Below are 21,046 nucleotides of genomic sequence, written 5' to 3'. Positions count from 1 at the left end.
GGTACCTTGAACGATGCCTGATTCAAGTGCTGTGAGGTGGAAGCAGAACGAATGTTGGTTTAGAATCTTATTCAGTGTAAACTATCCGTCTACCATTAGATTAGAGGGCATGGGAAAGCTGGCTCAGTCATTTTTATACAAATATTTGGCTGGAAATCTAAGGATGCTGTAATTTTTGAAGCAGAGAGGCAGGAAAGTGTCATACTTACTAGTATAGCTCTTTCTAATCTGCTTGCATCCAAGACTCACCTCTGCCCTTCACTACCTGTTTGACCTCCAGTAAGCTCACTACCTACCTCAAGACTCAGTTTCCTCATCTGTGTAATGGGGGCAGATAGAACCTACCTGAGAAGGCTGTTATGATCTTTAAGTGAGACACGAGCAGTGAAGAAGCTAATACAATGCCTGGAGGTTGAAAAATGTTGTTGTTGGTTGTCATAAATATTTTTATTGATAAAGTAACACCAACTTGCTTAATACTTTTTCAGACCCTACAAATAGAATTAAAAACTGTGGGTGCCCAGCAGTTCCTTTAATTTAATTGATGCAGGAGTGAAATGTTTAAAAGGCTCTGTTTAAGTGTTGGTAAGTTTTTAAAAAGAAAAAGGAAAAATCTACTCTCACATGGGGTTTTTTTGTGGATAGGCACAATGTAGTAAAACCCAGTGAAATTCAAGTACCTCTTGATTGAGTCAGGCCAGCCGAGAAGGGCATTAGACATTTGAAATCAACAAATTGGATTTGGTCCTTTTGCAGTCTCAGCGATTGCTTCCTGACTAGTCCCTCACAAGAACAGAGGTAGGCCCATCAGCTTTCAGATTCCATCAACTGACACTATCTGTACAGAAGAGTTTCCCCATTGTTTAGGTTCTGAATGAATGATATTTGCTTCCAAGGTTATTATAACTGATAAACATATGGTGACTCTAAAATCTCTCTCTCCAAAATAAAGCATACAAACTTATGTGTATAAATGTACCTGTTGCCTAGAAGAACCTTTCTGGTTAAATATATATGTTTAGTAATAAATGCCATCCCATAGCATTCAAAGTGTTTAGTGACATGAATTATTGTGCTCAGACCATTTTCAGCTGACATGCTCTTTCTTTATGAGTGATGCCCACTCCCTTCCTCAGAACAGGCACCAGCATACAGCTTTACTTCTGTTTCCCCTTGGTCCTGATTTTACCCGTGTGGCTTCAAGCTAAGTACCAAGCTATAGATAATTGATGTTAATAAGCACAGCAAATTTGTTAGTGATTTTTTTTTTTTTTGCCTTGTGCTTAAGCACCATTAACATTTACTGTAAATCAATACAGTAAGTTAGCAATGAGGAAAATGTTGGTATTCCACTGAATTGCATAGAAAAAAATTATTTTATTCCCCCCCTTCCTGCTGCTCTCTGTATACTCAAAAATTGGAGATCCAATGTCTCCACGTGAACTGAGGGATCTGGTGTGTTAGAAGCGTTGCAGATCCTGACACCTGGACAGGAGGTGTGCATGTTTCTAAATAGTCACCACAGGTGACGTGGTCCTGCCTGTTATTGTTTTACATGTTGTTTATTATAAGGGAATCTTTCCAATATTGGTCTTCAGATAAAGATTCACTCCTGAGTATGTATCCAAAGAAAATAGTAATACAAATAGAAAAGATATATGCACCCTCATATTCACTGCATCATTATTTACAATAGCCAAGATATGGAAGCAACCTAAGTGCACATTAATAGATGAAAGGATAAAGAAGATGTGTGTGTAATGGAAAGTTAGCCAAAAAAGAAATGAAGTCTTACCATTTTCGACAACATGGATGAACCTAAAGGGTGTTACGCTTAGTGAAATAAGTCAGACAGAGAAAGACAAATACTACATGATTTCCACTTATGTGTGGAATCTAAAAAACAAAACATGCTCAAACATAACAAAACAGAAACAGAGTTATAGATATAGAGGACAGGAGAACAATCAGGTGATTGCCAGAGGGAAGGAGGGTGGGAGGAGGAGGGAACTAAATGAGGGAGATTAAGAGGTTGCAAAAAAAAAAAAAAAGGAGTGACAGGTATGAAATGTGCAGTGTGGGGAATATAGTCAATAACTATATAATATCTTTATATCTTAATACCATGACTAGACTTATCATGGTGATCATTTTGAAACGTGTAGAAATATCAAATCACTTTGTTGTACAATGGGAGCTAATATAGTGCTGTAGGTCACTTACACTTCAAAAATGAACGAACAGATTCATAGAAAAAAGCAATCAGATTTGTGGTTACTGGGGGTGAGGGAGGAATTGGATGAAGGCATTCAGAAGGTGCAAATTTCCAGTTATAAAATAAATAAATACTAGGGACATAATGTAAAATATGATAAACATACTATATGTTATATCTGAAAGTTAAGGAAATAAACCGTAAAGTTGTCATCACTAGGAAAAATAAAAAAGATAAAAGACCCAAGTCTATAATCTGACCCACAGGACCCAGCAGTGAGGGTCTCTGGCTACTTTTCCATCTCATCCTACAACTTTCATATTCTCTCCTGCCATATTCCAATTTCAAGCCATATTTCATCATTTTACATGTGCTGTGCTCCTTGCTTTTGCAGAATCTTGGTACATGCTCTTTCATCTCTATTTTTTAACAGTTTTATTGAAATATAATTCACATAGCATAGCATTCATTCATGTAAAATGTACTGTCGAATGACTTGTAATGTTTAACAGCATAAGGCTCCATCGCCATAATCAATTCTAAAGTGTTTTTGTTACCCCCAAAGGAAATCCTGTACCACTTAGCCATCATCCCCAGTTCTCACCAGCCAGCCCTTGGTGAACACTAGCCTGCTTTTTATTGCCATAAATTTGCCTATTCTGATCATTCTCTTTACATGGAATCATGCAATCTATGGTCTTTTGCGACGGGCTTGTTTCACTTAGCATAATGTTTTCAAGGATCATCCATGCTGTAACATGTATCAGTACTTATTCCTTCTTATTGATAAATAATATTCCACCCTATGAGTATATACCACATTTTATTTATGCGTTCATCAGCTGAAGATGTTTGATTGTTTCCACTTCGGGGCTATTATGAATAATGCTGATATGAACATTCTAGTACAAGTTTAGTACAGACAAACGTTACCATTTCTCTTGGATATGTAATATGTAGGAGTGGAATTGCTGGACCATGCCATAGCTCTATGTTTACCACTTGAAGAACTGCAAGACTGTTTTCCAAATTATGGAATTTCCTATTCTAATCCTATCTTGTTATTCCAGTCTCATTCCAGTTTTATAATCATTTTGATTATAACCATCCAACTGAGTCTGAAGTCCTATTTCATTGTGCTTTTTTCTCCACTTTTGGTCTAGACAGTTTTCTACTCACTTTTCAAGTTGCAGCTTAAATAATCACTTTTACAAGGAATCTTACCTTGACTACCTCATCCCCAAACTAGTCTTGGGCTCCTCTCAGAAAAGCCATTTTTTTCCCTCTAAACTCAAAGTTCAACATGCACAGAGCCCAGCCCATATATCTTTGTTCCCTACTTTATCCCCAGAATCTAGACACTGTGTGAACTACAAAGCTTCTTGTTAAAAATGAGTTGAATGAGTGATCCATTACATAACAGTGAGAAAAAAGGGGGGGCTCATTATCTGAAAATCACCTCTACCAGAATAATTGGCATGATTACCTTTTAAATTTATTTCCTTTTTCAGCATTCCCACAGACTCAACTACTGAGAAATATTTCAGTCTGTCTGGCAAGGGAAAGAAAGAGTCTCTACAGTATAACCATGATGAATGCTACTTCCCTGAGTTTTACTGCAGCTGTACACTTTTCTGGTTTATAAGAAACAGGAGGAGGCTCAGTATAAATAAGCAAAATCAAGCGGACAGTGTAAACAGTTTTGTATTTTATTTTATTTTAAGTCAAAGAGTAAATGAAAAAGAATAGATTTCTGAGACATAAGGGGGATTGGTGTTTTCTGTTTTGGTTGTCAACTAGGCTACACTTCTAACGGTTTCAATTCAATAGCTCTGAGACAGACCCCAGAATAAACATTTTTAGCAGGACTTATAGTTATGCTAGTTGTCCATGGGCTCCACTTTTTAAAAAATTCATCCTATTTAATATTTTCAGTAATCAACAGAAGCAAATTGACATAACAGTTTAAAATTTTCTGGCCCTATTTACTAGCCTTGTGGTTTAGCACAAATCATTTAATCTTTTTTAAGCCTGTATGTTCATGTATAAAGGGGGAATGGACAATTAAGTGCCTACATCATAAGGCTTTTTGTGAGCATCAGATGAAATAATACATATACAACATAGTATATGGCACATAAATGCTTGGGTATGTTAGTTACATTGGTATTACTCTTTTATTATTTTTGTATTATCTAGGGGAATGTACACAACAAATCTGTTTAAAGGAATTAGCTTTTTCTTAGTAAGAGAAATACTCCTTAAGCTTAAGTTGGGAGTTTATCAGGTTCATCAATGGTTTTATTATCATTGTTACTTTTGTAGGTTATTTTTCCAGATGATCCTTTACTGATATTGCTTACTCTTGTTCATTTCTATTTCCAAGTTCCTTCCAATACTCAAGAAATGATTTAGGCATTTCTGAAGAAACCTAATTTTGGCTCCTATACTACTACCCTCCCAAATCTTATTTTTCTCTATTAAGTAATAGAGAAAGGGGAGGAGAAGAGGGCGACAGAGGATGAGATGGTTGAATGGCATCACCAACTCAGTGGACATGAGTTAGAGCAAACTCTGGGAGATAGTGAAGGATGGGGAAGCCTGGCATGCTGCAGGCCATGGAGTTGCAAAACGTTGGACATGACTTAGTGACTGAACAACAACAACAATAAGTTGCTATGATCCTGAATGCTATCCTGATAGATCTTATTCTTTAAAATAGAAATTCTCAAAGTTCAGTCAAACTAGGGTCTATCAATCATCTTACAAAATCAAGAATGTTCGTTTAGTTATCCAAGTCCTGTTTACTGAGTATCTAACCAGAGTCAGGGATTCGTGATTTACAGAGAAGAAAATCAAGATCCCAAATCCAGGAGAGATGGAAAAAACAAAAACAAACAAGAAAATACATCACCAAGGCAATGTAGCTGGCATTGAGTGCTGTGAATGACATTGAACAGGTTGATATCATAGAAATGTCTAAGGGAAAGGAGCTATTTTAGATTAATAGTCAGGAAAAGACTCTCCCAGGAGATGACATTTTGAGTTGTCACTTGAGTGCTGCAAAGGAACCAGCCATGGGCAATGTCAGGGAACAGAGTGATTGAGGAAAAGAGAAGAGTCAGTGAAAAGACCCTAAACCAGGCCCTGATGGGTCATGTTTAGGAGTTAGGGTATGAGTCCAAGTATGATAAGGAAGCACTAGAGAATTTCAGGGAGAGAATGTCATAATCTAATCCGTCATCGATTTCAGGTTCACTTTCCCCTTCTCTTCTCCCTGTCTTTAATGTAATTAGCTACTGTGGAGCCCAGTGGAATGATATTTAACTGTAGTATCCACTGCCACAATCACAACTGTAACCTCTATAAGTTCTCAGTGTCACAGAGGCTTGCCACTGTAAGGTCCCAAATCAAATCTCACTTTAAGATTTCTTGATATGAACCATTTTTAAAGCCTTTATTGAATTTGTTAAAATATTACTTCTGTTTTATGTTTTGGTTTTCTTGGCCCCGAAGCATGTGGGATCTTAACTCCCCAACCAGGGATCAACCCCCTGCTGATGAAGTCTTAACCCCTGGACCACCAGGAAAGTCCTCAAGTTCACTTACTGCCATTCTCGCTTTCTCTCCTTGGCATGTTAATGATTCCCCTCTCTGGTAATTCTGATACTTTAGGTTGCACCAGGTGACCTTCGAGGTGCCCACCTGCGAGGGGAAGGAACGACAGAAGGTGTCCCTGATTGGGGACTCCTCATCCTCGGCAGAGTTCTTCGTCACTGTCGCCGTCTTCGCCTTCCTCTACTCCTTGGCCGCCACTGTCGTTTACATTTTCTTCCAGAACAAGTATCGAGAGAACAACCGGGGTCCACTCATCGTAAGTGGTTTGCTTTATGAAATGATTTTTTCTGTCGTTTCTAATTTCTTTCTTCCAATGCTTCAAGGGTTTACCCGAGTCCTCAGGGCAGGTATTTGAAAAGCAATCACGTTCTTTTTCATCCAGATCCCTTAGACCTAAAACAGAAATATGATGCCTGTCATTCTTTTGTGCCCCTGTACTGGAGAAGTATCATTAGAGTTGCTAGAAACTCTTCTGAAATAGATGGTTGGAAATCTCATGAGGTCATGGAAAGAGTAGTGAGGCTTGCTGCAGATTTATTGGTAACTCCAGTATTACGGAGTTAATCGACCATTTTTTTCTCACTGGTTGTTTAGACAGCATGACTTGTACTTACTTGAAATGTGTTGTTCCTCTAGTATATGATAAACTGGTTATAGAGTGGTTTAGTTTGAAGATGTAGCTCTCTGTCTCTGAATTTCAATCTTTCTGTCTCTCCCCCATCTTGTCTCTTTCCACCACCAACCCTGGTGACTCAGATGGTAAAGAGTCTGCCTGCTATGCAGGAAACACCCTGGTTTGATTCCTGGGTCAGAAAGATCGCATGGGGGAGAGCATGGTAATGCAGTCCAGTATTCTTGCCTGAAGAATCCCATAAACAGAGGAGCCTGGCAGACAGTCCATGGGTTCGCAAAGAGTTTGACATGACTGAAAAGACCTAGTATGCACATACCACCAAACCACCCTACTTCCTGTTTCCTTACACAGTAGTTCAAGGACTCACCTGGGTGAAACCAAACTAGTGGGTAAGAGACACATAGACACCTCGGGGGATGCCGCAACCCCTGGAGGGGTACATGGTGTAGATAACTTTAAAGAAATGTATTTCTCAGCCTTCATATGTACATTTGCCTAACATTTATCTTACTGAGAATGGCCTGCTTCTGAAAATATCTTTCTTAATCACCTACTCCCCTTTTATAAAAGGAAAGTATCCTTTTCAGCTCAGTTCCCTTCAGTTCAGTCACTCAGTTGCATCCAACTCTTTTACGACCCCATGGACTGCAGCACACGCCAGGACTCCCTGTCCATCATCAATTCCCAGAGTTTACTCAAACTCATGCCCATTAAGTCAGTGATGCCATCCAACCACCTCATCCTCTGTCGTCGCCTTCTCCTCCCACCTTCAATCTTATGCAGCATCAGGGTCTTTTCAAAGGAGTCAGCTCTTCACATCAGGTGGCCAAAGTATTGGAGTTTCAGCTTCAGCATCAGTCCTTCCAATGAACACTCAGGACTGATCTCCTTTAGGATGGACTGGCTGGATCTCCTTGCAGTCCAAGGGACTCTCAAGAGTCTTCTCCAACACCACAGTTCAAAAGCATCAATTCTTCAGCCCTCAGCTTTCTTTATAGTCCAACTCTCACATCCATACATGACCACTGGAAAAACAATCTCCTTGACTAGACAGACTTTTGTTGGCAAAGTAATGTCTCTGCTTTTTAATATGCTGTCTAGGTTGGTCATAACTTTGCTTCCAAGGAGTAAACATCTTTTAATTTCATGGCTACAATCACCATCTGCAGTGATTTTGGATCCCAAAAAGATAAAGTCTGCCACTGTTTCCACTGTTTCCCCATCTATTTGCCATGAAGTGATGGGACCAGATGCCATGATCGTAGTTTTCTGAATGTTGAGCTTTAAGCCAACTTTTTCACTCTCCTCTTTCACTTTGATCAAGAGGCTCTTTAGTTCTTCACTTTGTGCCATAAGGGTGGTGTCATCTGCATATCTGAGTTTATTGATATTTCTCTCAGCAATCTTGATTCCAGCTTGTGCTTCTTCCAGTCCACCGTTTCTCATGATGTACTCTGCATAGAAGTTAAATAAGCAAGGTGACAATATACAGCCTTGACATACTCCTCTCCCGATTTGGAACCAGTCTGTTGTTCCATGTCCAGTTCTAACTGTTGCTTTCTGACCTGCATACAGGTTTCTCAAGAGGCAGATCAGGTAGTCTGGTATTCCCATCTCTTTCAGAATTTTCCACAGTTTATTGGGATCCACACAGTCAAAGATTTGGCATAGTCAATAAAGCAGGAATAGGTGTTTTTCTGGAACTCTCTTGCTTTTTCAATGATCCAGCAGATGTTGGCAATTTGATCTCTGGTTCCCTGCCTTTTCTAAAACCACCTTGAACATCTGAAGTTCACGATTCACATATTGCTGAAGCCTGGCTTGGAGAATTTTAAGCATCACTTTACTAGTGTGTGAGATAAGTGCAGTTGTGTGAAAGTTTGAGCATTCTTTGGCATTGCCTTTCTTTGGGATTGGAATGAAAACTGCCCTTTTCCAGTCCTGTGGCCACTGCTGAGTTTTCCATATTTGCTGGCATATTGAGTGCGGCACTTTCACAGCATCATCTTTCAGGATTTGAAACAGTTCAACTGGAATTCCATCACCTCTACTAGCTTTGTTCGTAGTGATGCTTCCTAAGGCCCACTTAACTTCACATTCCAGGATGTCTGGCTCTAGGTGAGTGATCACACCATTGTGATTATCTGGGTTGTGAAGATCTTTTTTGTACAGTTCTTCTATGTATTCTTGTCACCTCTCCTTAATATCTTCTGCCTCTGTTAGGTCCCTACCATTTCTATCCTTTATTGAGCCCATCTTTACATGAAATGTTCCCTTGGTATCTCTAATTTTCTTGACACAATCTCTAGTCCTATTCTATTGTTTTCCCATTCTGTTGTTTTCCTCTATTTCTTTGCACTGATCACTGAGGAAGGCTTTACCTCTCTTTGCTATTCTTTGGAACTCTGAATTCAAATGGGTATATCTTTCCTTTTCTCCTTTGCTTTTCACTTCCTTTCTTTTTCACAGCTATTTGTAAGGCCTCCTCAGACAGCCATTTTGCTTTTTTGCATTTCTTTTTCTGGGGGATGGTCTTGCTCCCTGTCTCCTGTACAATGTCACGAACCTCCATCCATAGTTCATCAGGCATAGTTCATAGTTCACATAGAGCTTCTCCATCTTTGGCTACAAAGAATATATTCAATCTGACTTCGGTGTTGACCATCTGGTGATGTCCATATGTAGAGTCTTCTCTTGTGTTGTTGGAAGAGGGTGTTTGCTATGACCAGTGCATTCTCTTCACAAAACTCTGTTAGCCTTTGTCCTGCTTCATTCTGTACTCCAAGGCCAAATTTGCCTGTTACTCCAGGTGTTTCTTGACTTCCTACCTTTGCATTCCAGTACCCTATAATGAAGAGGACATCTTTTTTGGGTGTTAGTTCTAGAAGGTCTTGTAGGTCTTCATAGAACTGTTTGACTTCAGTTTCTTCAGCATTACTGTTCAGGGCATAGACTTGAATTACCGTGATACTGAATACTTTGCCTTGGAAATGAACAGAGATCATTCTGTTATTTTTGAGACTGCATCCAAGTACTGCATTTCGCACTCTTTTGCTGACTGTGATGGCTGCTCCATTTCTTCTAAGGGCCCACAGTAGTAGATATAATGGTCATCTGAGTTAAATTCACCCATTCCAGTCCATTTTAGTTTGCTGATTCCTAAAATGTTGACGTTCACTGTTGCCATCTCATGTTTGACCACTTCCAACTTGCCTTGATTCACGGACCTAACATTCCAGGTTCCTATGTAAAATTGCTCTTTACAGCATTGGACCTTGCTTCCATCACCAGTCCCATCCACAACTGGGTGTTGTTTTTGCTTTGGCTCCATCCCTTCATTCTTTCTGGAGTTATTTCTCCACTGATCTCCAGTAGCATATTGGCACCTACTGACCTGGGGAGTTCATCTTTCAGTGTCCTATCTTTTTGCCTTTTCATACTGTTCATGGGGTTCTCAAGAATACTGAAGTGGTTTGCCATTCCCTTCTCCAGTGGACCACATTTTGTCAGAACTCTCCAGCATGACCTGTCTGTCTTGGGTGCCGGCCCTCTGCAGCATGGCTCATAGTTTCATTGAGTTAGACAAGGCTGTGGTCCATGTGATTAGATTAGTTAGTTTTCTGTGATTGTGGTTTTCATTCTGTCTGCCCTCTGATGGAGAAGGATGAGGCTTATGGAAGCTTCCTGATGGGAGAGACTGACTGAAAGGGAAACTGGGTCTTGTTCTGATGGGCAGGGCCATGCTCAGTAAATCTTTAATCCAATTTTCTGTTGATGGTTGGAGCTGTGTTCCCTCCCTGCTATTTACCTGGGGCCAGACTATGGTAGAGGTAATGAAGATAATGCTGACCTCCCTCAAAAGACCCCATGCATGTACTGCTACACTCAGTGCCCCAACCCTGCAGCAGGCCACCACCGACCCACGTCTCTGCTGGAGACTCCCAGACACCCACAGGCAAGTCCGGGACCGTCTCCTGTGGGGTCACTGCTCCTTTCTCCTGGGTCCTGGTGCACAAAGCTCTGTTGTGCCCTCCAAGAGTCTACTTCCCAGTCCTGTGTAAGTTCTGGCAGCTCTACAGGGGGGTTAATGGTGACCTCCTCCAAGAGGGCTTATGCCATACCCAAGACTGCTGCACCCTGAGCCCCTGCCCCTGCGCAGGCCACCACCGACCTGTACCTCCACAAGAGACGCTCAAACACAGTTCTGGCACAGTCTCTGTGGGGTCCCTGGGTCCTGGTGCACACAAGGTTTGTTTGAGCCCTCTGAGCGTCTCTGGTGGAAATGGGGTTTGATTCTAAATGCAAATTTGCCCTTCCTACCATCTTGCTGGGGCTTCTCCTTTACCCTTGGACATGGGGTTTCTCCATGCAGCCGGTCTAGTGAAGCACAACCGCCGCTCCTGACTCTGGACATGGGGTATCTCCTCATGGCCGCCACTCCTGACCCTGGACCTTTTTACATCCCAAATTTTACATCCTTCTTTTACATCCCAAATGTTTCTACGTGGTAGATTGTTAGGTTGCAAAACATTGGAGGCGCTGGAAAAAAAATGGACAATTTGAAGTATTGGTGTTGTACTGACGAAAGTGACCGATTCAAATGCCTAGGTTATGTATCCTTTTGCATGTAAGAAGGTTTCCAATTTTTTCCTTTCAGTAAAATAGAAAGTCTTAATCTACCAATCAGCGGATAGATCATTAAAAAATAGTTTTTGATGACAGATCACTATGTGATCTGGAACATATTACTCAGAATAAATTCAGAGAAACTGATGGCATCATTATAATAAAACCCCATTCATTCTCATCTACTCATTTATGCCAGCAAGCCTTCTCAACACATCTATACAACAAAAATTAGAAATAAAATTTATGCTTAATCATGTCCTATTTTAGAAGTAAATAATATGTGTCCCTCAAAAATGCATAAACTAAAAAAAAAAATGCATAAACTAGTTGAAGAAAAAATAAGCCCATATAATTCTAGTAAACATTTTACTTTTAAAATTTAATAATTATTAACATTTATAATATGTTTATGTTGTTTTGGATTATTATGTGCATTAATAATATTTTTAGTGATTGCCCAACTCAAAAGAAATTTTTGATCCTTAAAGCATTAGGGTTATGGGTAATCAAAAAGTAATTTAAATTTAGATATATATTTTTTTGAAATACAACAGGATGACTGATAAAATCCTTCCCAAGATAAAAAAATAAATACATATTATATGAGGCTGTGAATCAGTGTAGGAAGTATAATGGAAATACAAGTTCAAAGAGAACAAAAAGAAATGTAAAATTTCCAACTGTTAAAGAGGTATTTGTTTATTAAATTTTAAATGGGTAATAAAGAGTATCAACTAACAATTTATCTAAAAATGGATACAATAGAGGATATTTTTAAATATCATTATTTATGCCAGAAATTGCATTCTTGCAACTGCTTAGACTTTTAATAAAAAGAAAAATCATATGTCAACTTCAACCAAATGGAGTTTTTACAAATTCTTTTAAGGAGTATGTAAGTGAAATAAATTTTATAGATCTCTCATCTATATATTAGGGCTTCCCAGGTGGTGCAGTGTTAAAGAATTCACGTGCCAATGCAGGAGACACAGGTTCAATCCTTGGGTCGGGAAGATCACCTGGAGTAGAAAATGGCAACCAACTCCAGTATTCTTGCCTGGAAAATTCCATTGACAGAGGAGCCTAGCAGGCTACAGTCCATGGGATCACAAAAATGTCAGACACAACTTAGCAACTAAACAACAAGAATCTATATATTATAGAGACCAAAGCCTTAAAATAAACGTGTTTTGAAGGGTCACTGGGAGAAACCCCTATTTGTAAAATGTCATGATTTAAGTTTAAAGGACTGAGGGAAAGATCAGTTTTATAGCACTTTAGTATGTTACTGTGGAAAAAGAAGAGTAAATCAGCAGAACTCGAGCCCCTAGACAAATGTCTTCCCATACCCAAATTGGAGCTACTGGTCTTAATGATTTTAAAATATCTCTGACAGTATCACCCACCTTGGGCTTATTCCTCCCTGATATGCAGGTAGATACACCAAAGAGGTCAAGGTATGTGTGTGCGTGCGTGTGTGTGTGTGTGTATGCACCATAAAACTAACATGCATGTACCCATTCCTGGATACATGTAGACACTCTCAAAGAATTTTAAAGTCTAAGGAAATACTCTTGACTTCCACAGAGAAGAAACTGACTCAGCTGGTTTGACCGTAAAGTGGGAAAAGATCTGTTTTTTTATATGAAACTACATTCTCCTCATACGAAGTGATCTTGGTGAAGCCATGCTATTTTATCTCTGTGTAAATAGTCTTTCCCATCAAGCAGGATATAATGAAATCCTGAATTGTGTACTACATTGAGTAGGCTTTATTTTATTAGATTGTAGAAGAAGGGGAGGAGTGGAGAGATAATTCTAGTAATAAAAAGGAAAAGGCTCCTAGGTGAAACTTTGGTGATATTAAAAAACCAATATGCTCATTACTTAGCAGATGAAAGTTAATTTAAAAGTTAGCCCAAATCCTAAGAGTCACAGAGACAAAATGAGTGTAGACAGTCAGCATGACCATTTGCAGCTGCAAATGGCAAGCCTTTCCATTTCTAATCCCACCACGACAGGGCCTCACCCTTAACTGAGTCAGCTGATTAAGGCCAGTCCACAGCATGAGCAGGATCTCAACAGGGTGGTTCATACCTAAGAAAACCTTCAAATACTGAGCTAACAGTAATTATACTTTTTAAAAAGCCAACGCTATTTATTAAAAAAGATAGTTCCTGATCGATACTTGTTCCTCTCTGACCTTGGTGCTATTTTTTGTTGTTGTTGTTGCTTTGTTTTCTACAAAACACATTTTTCCCCCCTTTATTCTTTAGTGCGGGATTTTCTGTAATCTCTAGGACACGACAAGACACAACATGCATAGATAATAATGGAGTGGAGGAAAGTGATGGGGATGGTAATGGAGTTTATAATAACAATACTATCAGCTGGTATTGATTGAGTTTTTTATACTGTTTAAAGTTGATTTAATATTCAAAGCAACTAGTTTGTATTGTTATCCACTTTTATAGATGAGGAGAGGGAGGCTCAGAGAAGTTACCTAATTAACTCTCCCAGGTCACATCACTAATAGTCAGAGGGTAGTTTGAACCCAGGTCTCCCCAGATCTAGGGTCTGAATTCACAGCTACCATGCAAGAGGGTGCAAAATCCTAATAGGCAATGTGCTACCAATTTAGAGGGGCATAGGTGGGTAAGACAAATTGTTCTATACACCTGGACAGCTCCTGTTATTTTCTTGCTCTGGCTGTAGTGGAACCAAACCCTAGATCCCCTAGAATTTTCTACTCATTTGACTGTCATAGAGGATTTTTACAATTTGCCTTCAGAATCCATGTGGAGTTACAGAATGACTGCCATGATGCAAGGATCACTAGAGTGTTCTCCTGCTTATCTCTGTTGTACATGGAGGCTGTCAGTAATAGGAAACAAGCGTTAAAATGCCAAGATCAATGGCTGTTATAAATCAGAGACTATCAGGACTGATACCTTTACATTTGCAAGCAGTTGTGAGCAATTTCAGGCAGACCAGAGCCAAGTTATCAATGGCTATTTTTTAAGGTATATTTTTCTACTGAATATGCTTGACAAGATTGTCCACCTTGAAGTGAAAATGAGAATATGAATATCTTTAGAAGAAACATAATTGTTAATGACACAATAGCAAGAAAATCAGACCAAAAGAACCAGCCAGCTACTGTACGTCACTACAGTAAGTGCCTTCGCCTTCTTGTACAGATGAATAAATACCATTCTCAGAAAGCAGAAGTGGCCACCTGAATGGTGCATGATTGTGGAATTGAAATGTCACCTCTGGTTATATCATTTTGTCATGTTTCCTACAGTACAGTTTTAAAGCCAATCTCCTGCCTAGATTTCTGAGACAGGATGTTCTGGACCATTTTCAGATCTCATGTCAAATAGTGACAGTGTGAGGCTTTAGGGTTTTTTTGTTTTTGTTTTTAATATTAATATAAACTCAGTTAAAAAAACAGCTCAACCTTACAGGGCTGACAAAGTGCTCTCGGAATGAGCACCTAATAAACACCACCCCACATTTTGGTGAATCCTTGTCACGAGAGATTCAATTTAATGTTAAGGAAAATCAATATTCACCTGAAGATTTTGTGAAAAGGGAAGAAGCTGTGTTGTTCAAGGTTTCCTTTTCCCATGAAGGAGACCAGGTTGACTGGAGGTGGTTTATGGGACTCGAAATGTTTGCTGGCATGCAAACCATGACTCACCTTTGTTTTATGCCTGATGCATTTCTAGTGTTTTCATATTTCCCATCAGCCCCCAAAGAATCCTGAGAGAGAAGTGGCACAATTACAGTCAGCTTCATTCTACAGATTCCATTTAACTCCTCTTTATGTAGCACCAGGCATGAGAAAATGAGTCTCTGGGAGGTTAGGGACCTTGCCTGTGGTCAGGCAAGTTCATGGCAGAACAAGGACTCAAATTCTTAAGCCAGTGATCTTGAGGGTAGTGGCTAAACTATAGCATCCTGGATTTTAATTCCCCTGAATGACCTACTGCTGATCAGTTGAAAGTCTAGAACGGTATCTATAGGATGATGTTGATAATAATACAAGTCACAGGGCTGCTGTAAGAAGGGAAAGAGTTAATGCCTGCAAAGCTCTCGGCAAAGAGAGAGGCAGACCAATGCGTGATGGATGCATGGTATCTCACTGCAGCACTGTTGTTAGCCTTCATTTTAATTTTTCTCCTGCCCTTTACTAAGTGGTACCTTAGCCTCATAAAGGGGAATTACAAACACCTTCCTTTCATGGCTTGCAGCTCTCACAGTTCCTTCCTCCAGACCCCCCTACCCCAGGCACTTTCTTCTCCCCCGAGTCTCATAGGATCACACTTGAATTAGGACTGTGTCTAAGATGCAACTGCTAGGTTGAGCCATCCGGTTAACCTTTCTGTTTCTGGAACCCCACTCTATTGGATGATTGGAAGGTTTATTTTTTTTAAAACCTCCAAACAAAATAAGGCTCTTCTTTGTGGGATTCCCTTGTGGCTCAGCTGGTAAAGAATCTGCCTGCATTGTGGGAGACCTGGGTTCAACCCCTGGGTTGGGAAGATCCCCTGGAGAAAGGAAATACCCACTTCAGTATTCTGGCCTGGAGAATTCCAAGGGGTTGCAAACAGTCAGACATGACTGAGTGACTTTCACTTTTTTGTCAAATACAGGCTGAGGGCATCACTGAGAGAACAGGAGGCAGGCACAGAGCTGGATACTCAGAGTATCCAGCACAGGTTCCCACCATCAACTTCCACTTTCTTGGCCATCATCAGAAATAAAAATCATAATTACAGTCTCTGAGCTACTCAGAAATTATGGAGAAATCCCTGTTTCCTCTTTTCTCTCCTCCCATTTCCCTGCCTATTTCCTCTTTTCTTCTCTCCTTTCTTCCCTTTCTCTTCTCTCATCATATTATTAATTAATATGTATATTAATTATGCTTCACATCTAAGTGTATTTCACTTAAATATTAATAGTATCTTCAACAGGCCAAGCACTGTGCATATACAGATCTACTAAAAGCATTCAGTCTGGTGAGGAAAGCTACTTAATAATTATGGTTCTTCTACTGATGACCTCCTAGAGGTTATGTAGATGGGCTCTGGTGATCTAGAGGAGGAAGCATACCTCCATTTAGAAGCCAAGGTACCCCCTCCCAGTTGGGCTGGGCTAATATTAGAGACAATTCCAGATCATCTGATGCTTGTTGAGAAGATAAATGGAGATTGTTTTTGAAGTTCTACTCTAAGAATAATGTATTTGATACAAAAAAGAACAACATCATTTGAAGGCCCCCAAATGTGTAACTTGTTAGGGCTTCCGTGATAGCTCAGTTGGTAAAGAATCCACCTGCAATACAGGAGACCCCGGTTCGATTCCTGGATTGGGAAGATACCCTGGAGAAGGGAATGGCTACCCACTCCAGTATTCTAGCCTGGAGAATTCCATGGACTGTATAGTCCATGGGGTCTCAAAGAGTTGGACACAACTGAGCGACTTACACTTTCACTATACCCGTCAGAATCTGACACCGGCTTGTAAGATGTGTGTGTGTGTGTGTGTGTGTGTGTGTGTGTGTGTGTGTGTGTCTAGTTTCCACTTCTCATTCTTTAAACCAAGAAGTGTTAGCAATACCAAAAAGCATGGACCTAACCTTAAGTGAACTGCTAACCTAAACTAGTGTGTATTTTGCATCACAAATACATTGTTCCAGAATTAGCACCACAGATGAAGGCAGATAAATTAAACCACTTTAAATGTTCCCAGCACACAGTCTACACGTTTGATCAGATTTTACACCCTCGGGTCTTTCCCACCTTTCTTATGATTAGTGGATTCTTAATTACAATTTAGATGAGGGTTGTTAATTCCCACCGTAGTCGGAAATACGTTTCTCCAATTCACTAATTAAACAAAGAGATGAACCGTAGTCCAGTAGCCTTAAAAAAGGCAGTGAACTGCTAATGGAATTAGAGTAATTATTCAAGGGTCCACAGCTCTTCCTGTCCTGTGTTGGAGCCAGTGACTTCAGAGGACTAGCAGAGAGTGTTTGTCCGAACCCTGTCCTCTTTTGTCGGATTTCCTTGCATTCCAGGGAGCTCATCACTCAGGAAAATCAGGGCCTAGTGGAAACTTGACAAAGGCCCGGCTGTGCCTTCCCCGCGTGCTTCTTTTTTACATTTACAAACAACATGAAATGGGAACTATGTCTGCTCCGTGGACCAGGATACCCAGAGCAGACTGTGCACGGTTGGTCCTCTTGTGTCCCCTCTCTCGGCTGCTCCCAACACACACACACATAGACACACACACAATCTGAACATCACAATTTTGTAGCCTTTTTCTCCAAGCTCTGCCTTCTGTCTAGCTGACATACTGGAAAGGAAAATTGTGCCAATGCCCAATTCTTTAACCAATCTTAGATGTTACCTCTGAAAGAATGCTTGTATTTTCCCAGAAGACCTCAGGTGCTCCTGAATCCATCTCTAACTGTGACATTAGAGCCAGTTTAAATGTTTCCAGGCAGCTCAGGGCACTAGTTTAAACTCAGGGCTACGAATCATTTCAGCAAGACTCCCAAAATAGTATAAAATCAGGAAGAAAGGGGGCTAAGATATTTCCCTATTCATTTGAGAGCTATCTACATTTAAAAAATAATAGTAAGTTGTTCTTGTTCTAGTTTTCCTTCTAGTATGCTCAGATATTACTGGGTTTTAGTTTTTGTTTTTCCGATCAGGCCAAAGTTCATGTGGTTTTTCCTTTTTGATTACAAGACAAAGCTCTTCCTTGGATTCAAGAGTAATGATCATGGCTACCTAGGTCCTGCTGGGTCCCAAGCTCTAAGGACACAGTGCAGAGTAAGACTTAGCTCCTGGTCTCAAGCTCCCTGCTTGAACTTCTTACCCTTCCCATGGAAAGACAGTAGGGGACCAGCAGTTAAGAATTCAGGCTCTGTACCGAGACTGCTTGTGTCCTCATCTCAGCACTGCCGTCTGTCACCTGTATGATTTTGGATGTGTTATAGAACCACTCTGTGCCTTTCTTCACCTGTGAAATACAGATAACTTGGTTCCCAGCCTGTAAAGTCATTAATCAGATTAAATGCGTGATTGCACACAAAGCAGTTAGGACAAGATCGGTGCTCGTAAATCAAGCCATTATTTTCATCATCTACCCTGGTGTCCATACTGTGTTTTCTGTGTAGCTAGAGTTCATTACATTTCAGTGGACTCATTGGCTGAAAAACAAGTGCTAAGTACAAACTCCACTGACTATCACCTTGAGAAATGCTTTGGAAGGCTTCTTGTTGCACTCTTGACATCAAATGCTCTTCAGTATTGTCTTTTGCTCTTTAGAGCCTCCAGATTCAGCATAAGCTGCTGTCGTTAGAGACAGATGCGGTAAGCTCTGAGATGGGTCACTCTGTCATTGCTCAGTGCCCCTCCCTTCAGCTCTCCCCCGACACCTTGCCCCCCAGCACTCAGCTCTCATACTTTAGGGAAAGAAGGGAAAGAACACAGTTCCATTAAATAAGCCAGGCTCCAGAGAACAGGTGCTTGAATCCCTTATCAGCTGGTAAGTCTGAAAATAGCAGAGTGTGAAGAGCACAATAGTGTAACAGGAAGAAACTTGGAAATTTTGATTGTTTGGGAGCATCCAACTGAAAAACTAGGTTCAGACTTTTACCCTCCTCCTATCATTTTTGGAAAGTGGTGAAATATCGCCCACCTCACCCCGCCCCCATGATGGCAAAAATATCCTACTCTTTGCTAAGTTTATTTCTTTGATTCTAGAACGAGCAGACTCTCACACATGCAGCTCTGGATTCACTGGGGCTTTCAACAGTTCGAGAATGTCTTGTACTAATACCCACAGTTCATTAAACTTTCAAATAATTGGCACAAAGTCCAGAGATTGGATTTTTTTTTGCAGCCCTTTTAGCCCTTTCTCTCAGCTGGGCATCTTCATTTCCATTGCTTATTAGCAGGACTCTAATCAAAGCCACAGAGCCATGGAAGGCTCTGTGCTTCAAAAGTGCTTCAAAATTTGCCCTGGGAACACAAAGGATGTGATTCAAGGTAAATCTGGCTTGGATCCCTTATGAGGGACATGATAAATTGAAAATACCTGAGAGCTTGGCTAAGCTGTGAGTCCCCCTTTGCTCAAACACCTACTTATCTGATATGTGCAACTTAGAATCTGTCTGTATTTATTCTGAAATGTCCAAGAAACAGCTAATTGAGCCATATACTGTTTCAACAACAGCTCAGCCTGTACTACAGTTTTATTCATGACCCAGTGGGTCCACTACACAATTGACCAGCCACATCTATAGGCAGAAAAGTATGTAAATAATGACAATCCAGAAATTACAAGACCCCCCCCAAAAAAAAATTATTATGATTGCAAAAGAACTTAGAAAAATTGCAGTTTAGGCTAGGGAGATGAAGGCTAAAATGCCGCTATATGAACTGCCATTTACTCCTGAGCACTTTCCAGAGGCCAGAAATTAAATAAGATAGTAGTTACCTTGTTTAATTCACCAAACACTTTTGAGGCAGATATTACTGTGCCCATTTGATCATATTTACAGAGGTTAAGTAACTTATACTATGATGCCCAGAAAGTGAGGCTTCAGAGACACACTCTTGACCATGGTATGCTGCTACCACCCTGGTTTTACCTGAAAGTAAGAAAATGAAAATCCAAAAAAATCTATCAGCCTATTCAGCATCTACTAGGTTCAAGATCTACGGGGACTGTAGTGACATGAAATACACAAGCCCTCATTGTGTTGGAACTGACGGTCAAGTCAGTAAGACAGGACAAAGATACACCATGATAAAAGCACAAGAGAAGTGTATTTTACTATTGCCAGTGATAGAGACATTGTGTAGGAATCAATGGGAAAGAACAAGTGCTGTTTATTGGCTTGAGTGATCAAAAAAGGTTTATGGAGTCTGTGAGACTTGACAAAGAATAGAGACTAGCTGGATGGAAGGGAGGACTTTTTGACTAGGGGAATGGCTTGAGCAAGAATGTAAGGATAAATAATATGATAGTAGACAGTTTTGTTGGCCTTCCAGCTGCCTTCGTTAACTCATACAGCCCTACTGAACTGTCAATCATGGTGCCTCTGCTGATAACATAAAATGGTCAGGGGACTCAAACCAGGCAGTCAGAGTCTCCTCTGGGATTTATCTGTTAAATTCTTCCTCTGGAATTGCTAGGCTAGAAAGATGTGAGTCTAGCTGATAGTGGTCACATTGCCCACAATGTGGAATAAATATGTGAAAAGAATAAAGTTGAGTAGAGATAAGCAGATCCTAGATATGGAGAGAAAGAAAGGTGGAGAGAGACAGAGTGACCAGACCAAAAAAAAAAAGAACACCTGGATTTAGCCATACCTGAAGCCATCACACTCTAGAATTTGCTCTTGCGCTTGCTAGTTTTGGATTTTTCATACTTGCCAATGAAATAATCTTGACCTATACATAATTTCTGCATCCTATATTAAAAGAAAAAAAGTTTTAAGAACCTGTATGTCAAAGATATTGACTAAGATTAAACAACAAATGTCTAGTATGATGGTTAGGTGCTAAAGTGAAGTCACTCAGTCGTGTCCGACTCTTTGCGCCGACCCCATGAACTGTAGCCTACCAGGCTCCTCTGTCCATGGGATTTTCCAGGCAATAGTACTGGAGTGGATTGCCATTTCCTTCTCCCAGGGATCTTCCCAACCCAGGGATCGAACCCGGGTCTCCCGCATTGTAGACAGATGCTTTGCCATCTGAGCCACCAGGGAAGTTAGGTGCTAAGCACATAGTAAATGCTTAAAAATAGTTTGTTTATTCATAGGACCAAGAAGGAATAATACAGAATAACTCTGACAGTACTTTAATATTCATCATTATTTAACTCTTTATTTCCATTTGTAGTGGCTGCATAATATTCCA

General features: G+C 40.2%; 1 protein-coding gene across 1 annotated transcript in view; it reads left to right on the top strand.

The window, feature by feature from the left end:
• SYNPR (synaptoporin) overlaps positions 1–21,046 on the top strand; it is a 282,952-nt gene that overhangs the window by 225,689 nt on the left and 36,217 nt on the right. Inside the window, exon 4 of the mRNA XM_061129173.1 lies at positions 5,891–6,089. Coding sequence (XP_060985156.1) covers positions 5,891–6,089 — 199 coding nt within the window. The remainder of the gene's footprint in view (positions 1–5,890; positions 6,090–21,046) is intronic.

The sequence above is a fragment of the Dama dama genome, chromosome 24, assembly GCF_033118175.1.
Source record: "Dama dama isolate Ldn47 chromosome 24, ASM3311817v1, whole genome shotgun sequence".
NCBI lineage: Eukaryota > Metazoa > Chordata > Mammalia > Artiodactyla > Cervidae > Dama > Dama dama.
This window is presented reverse-complemented; position numbering and strand designations above follow the sequence as displayed.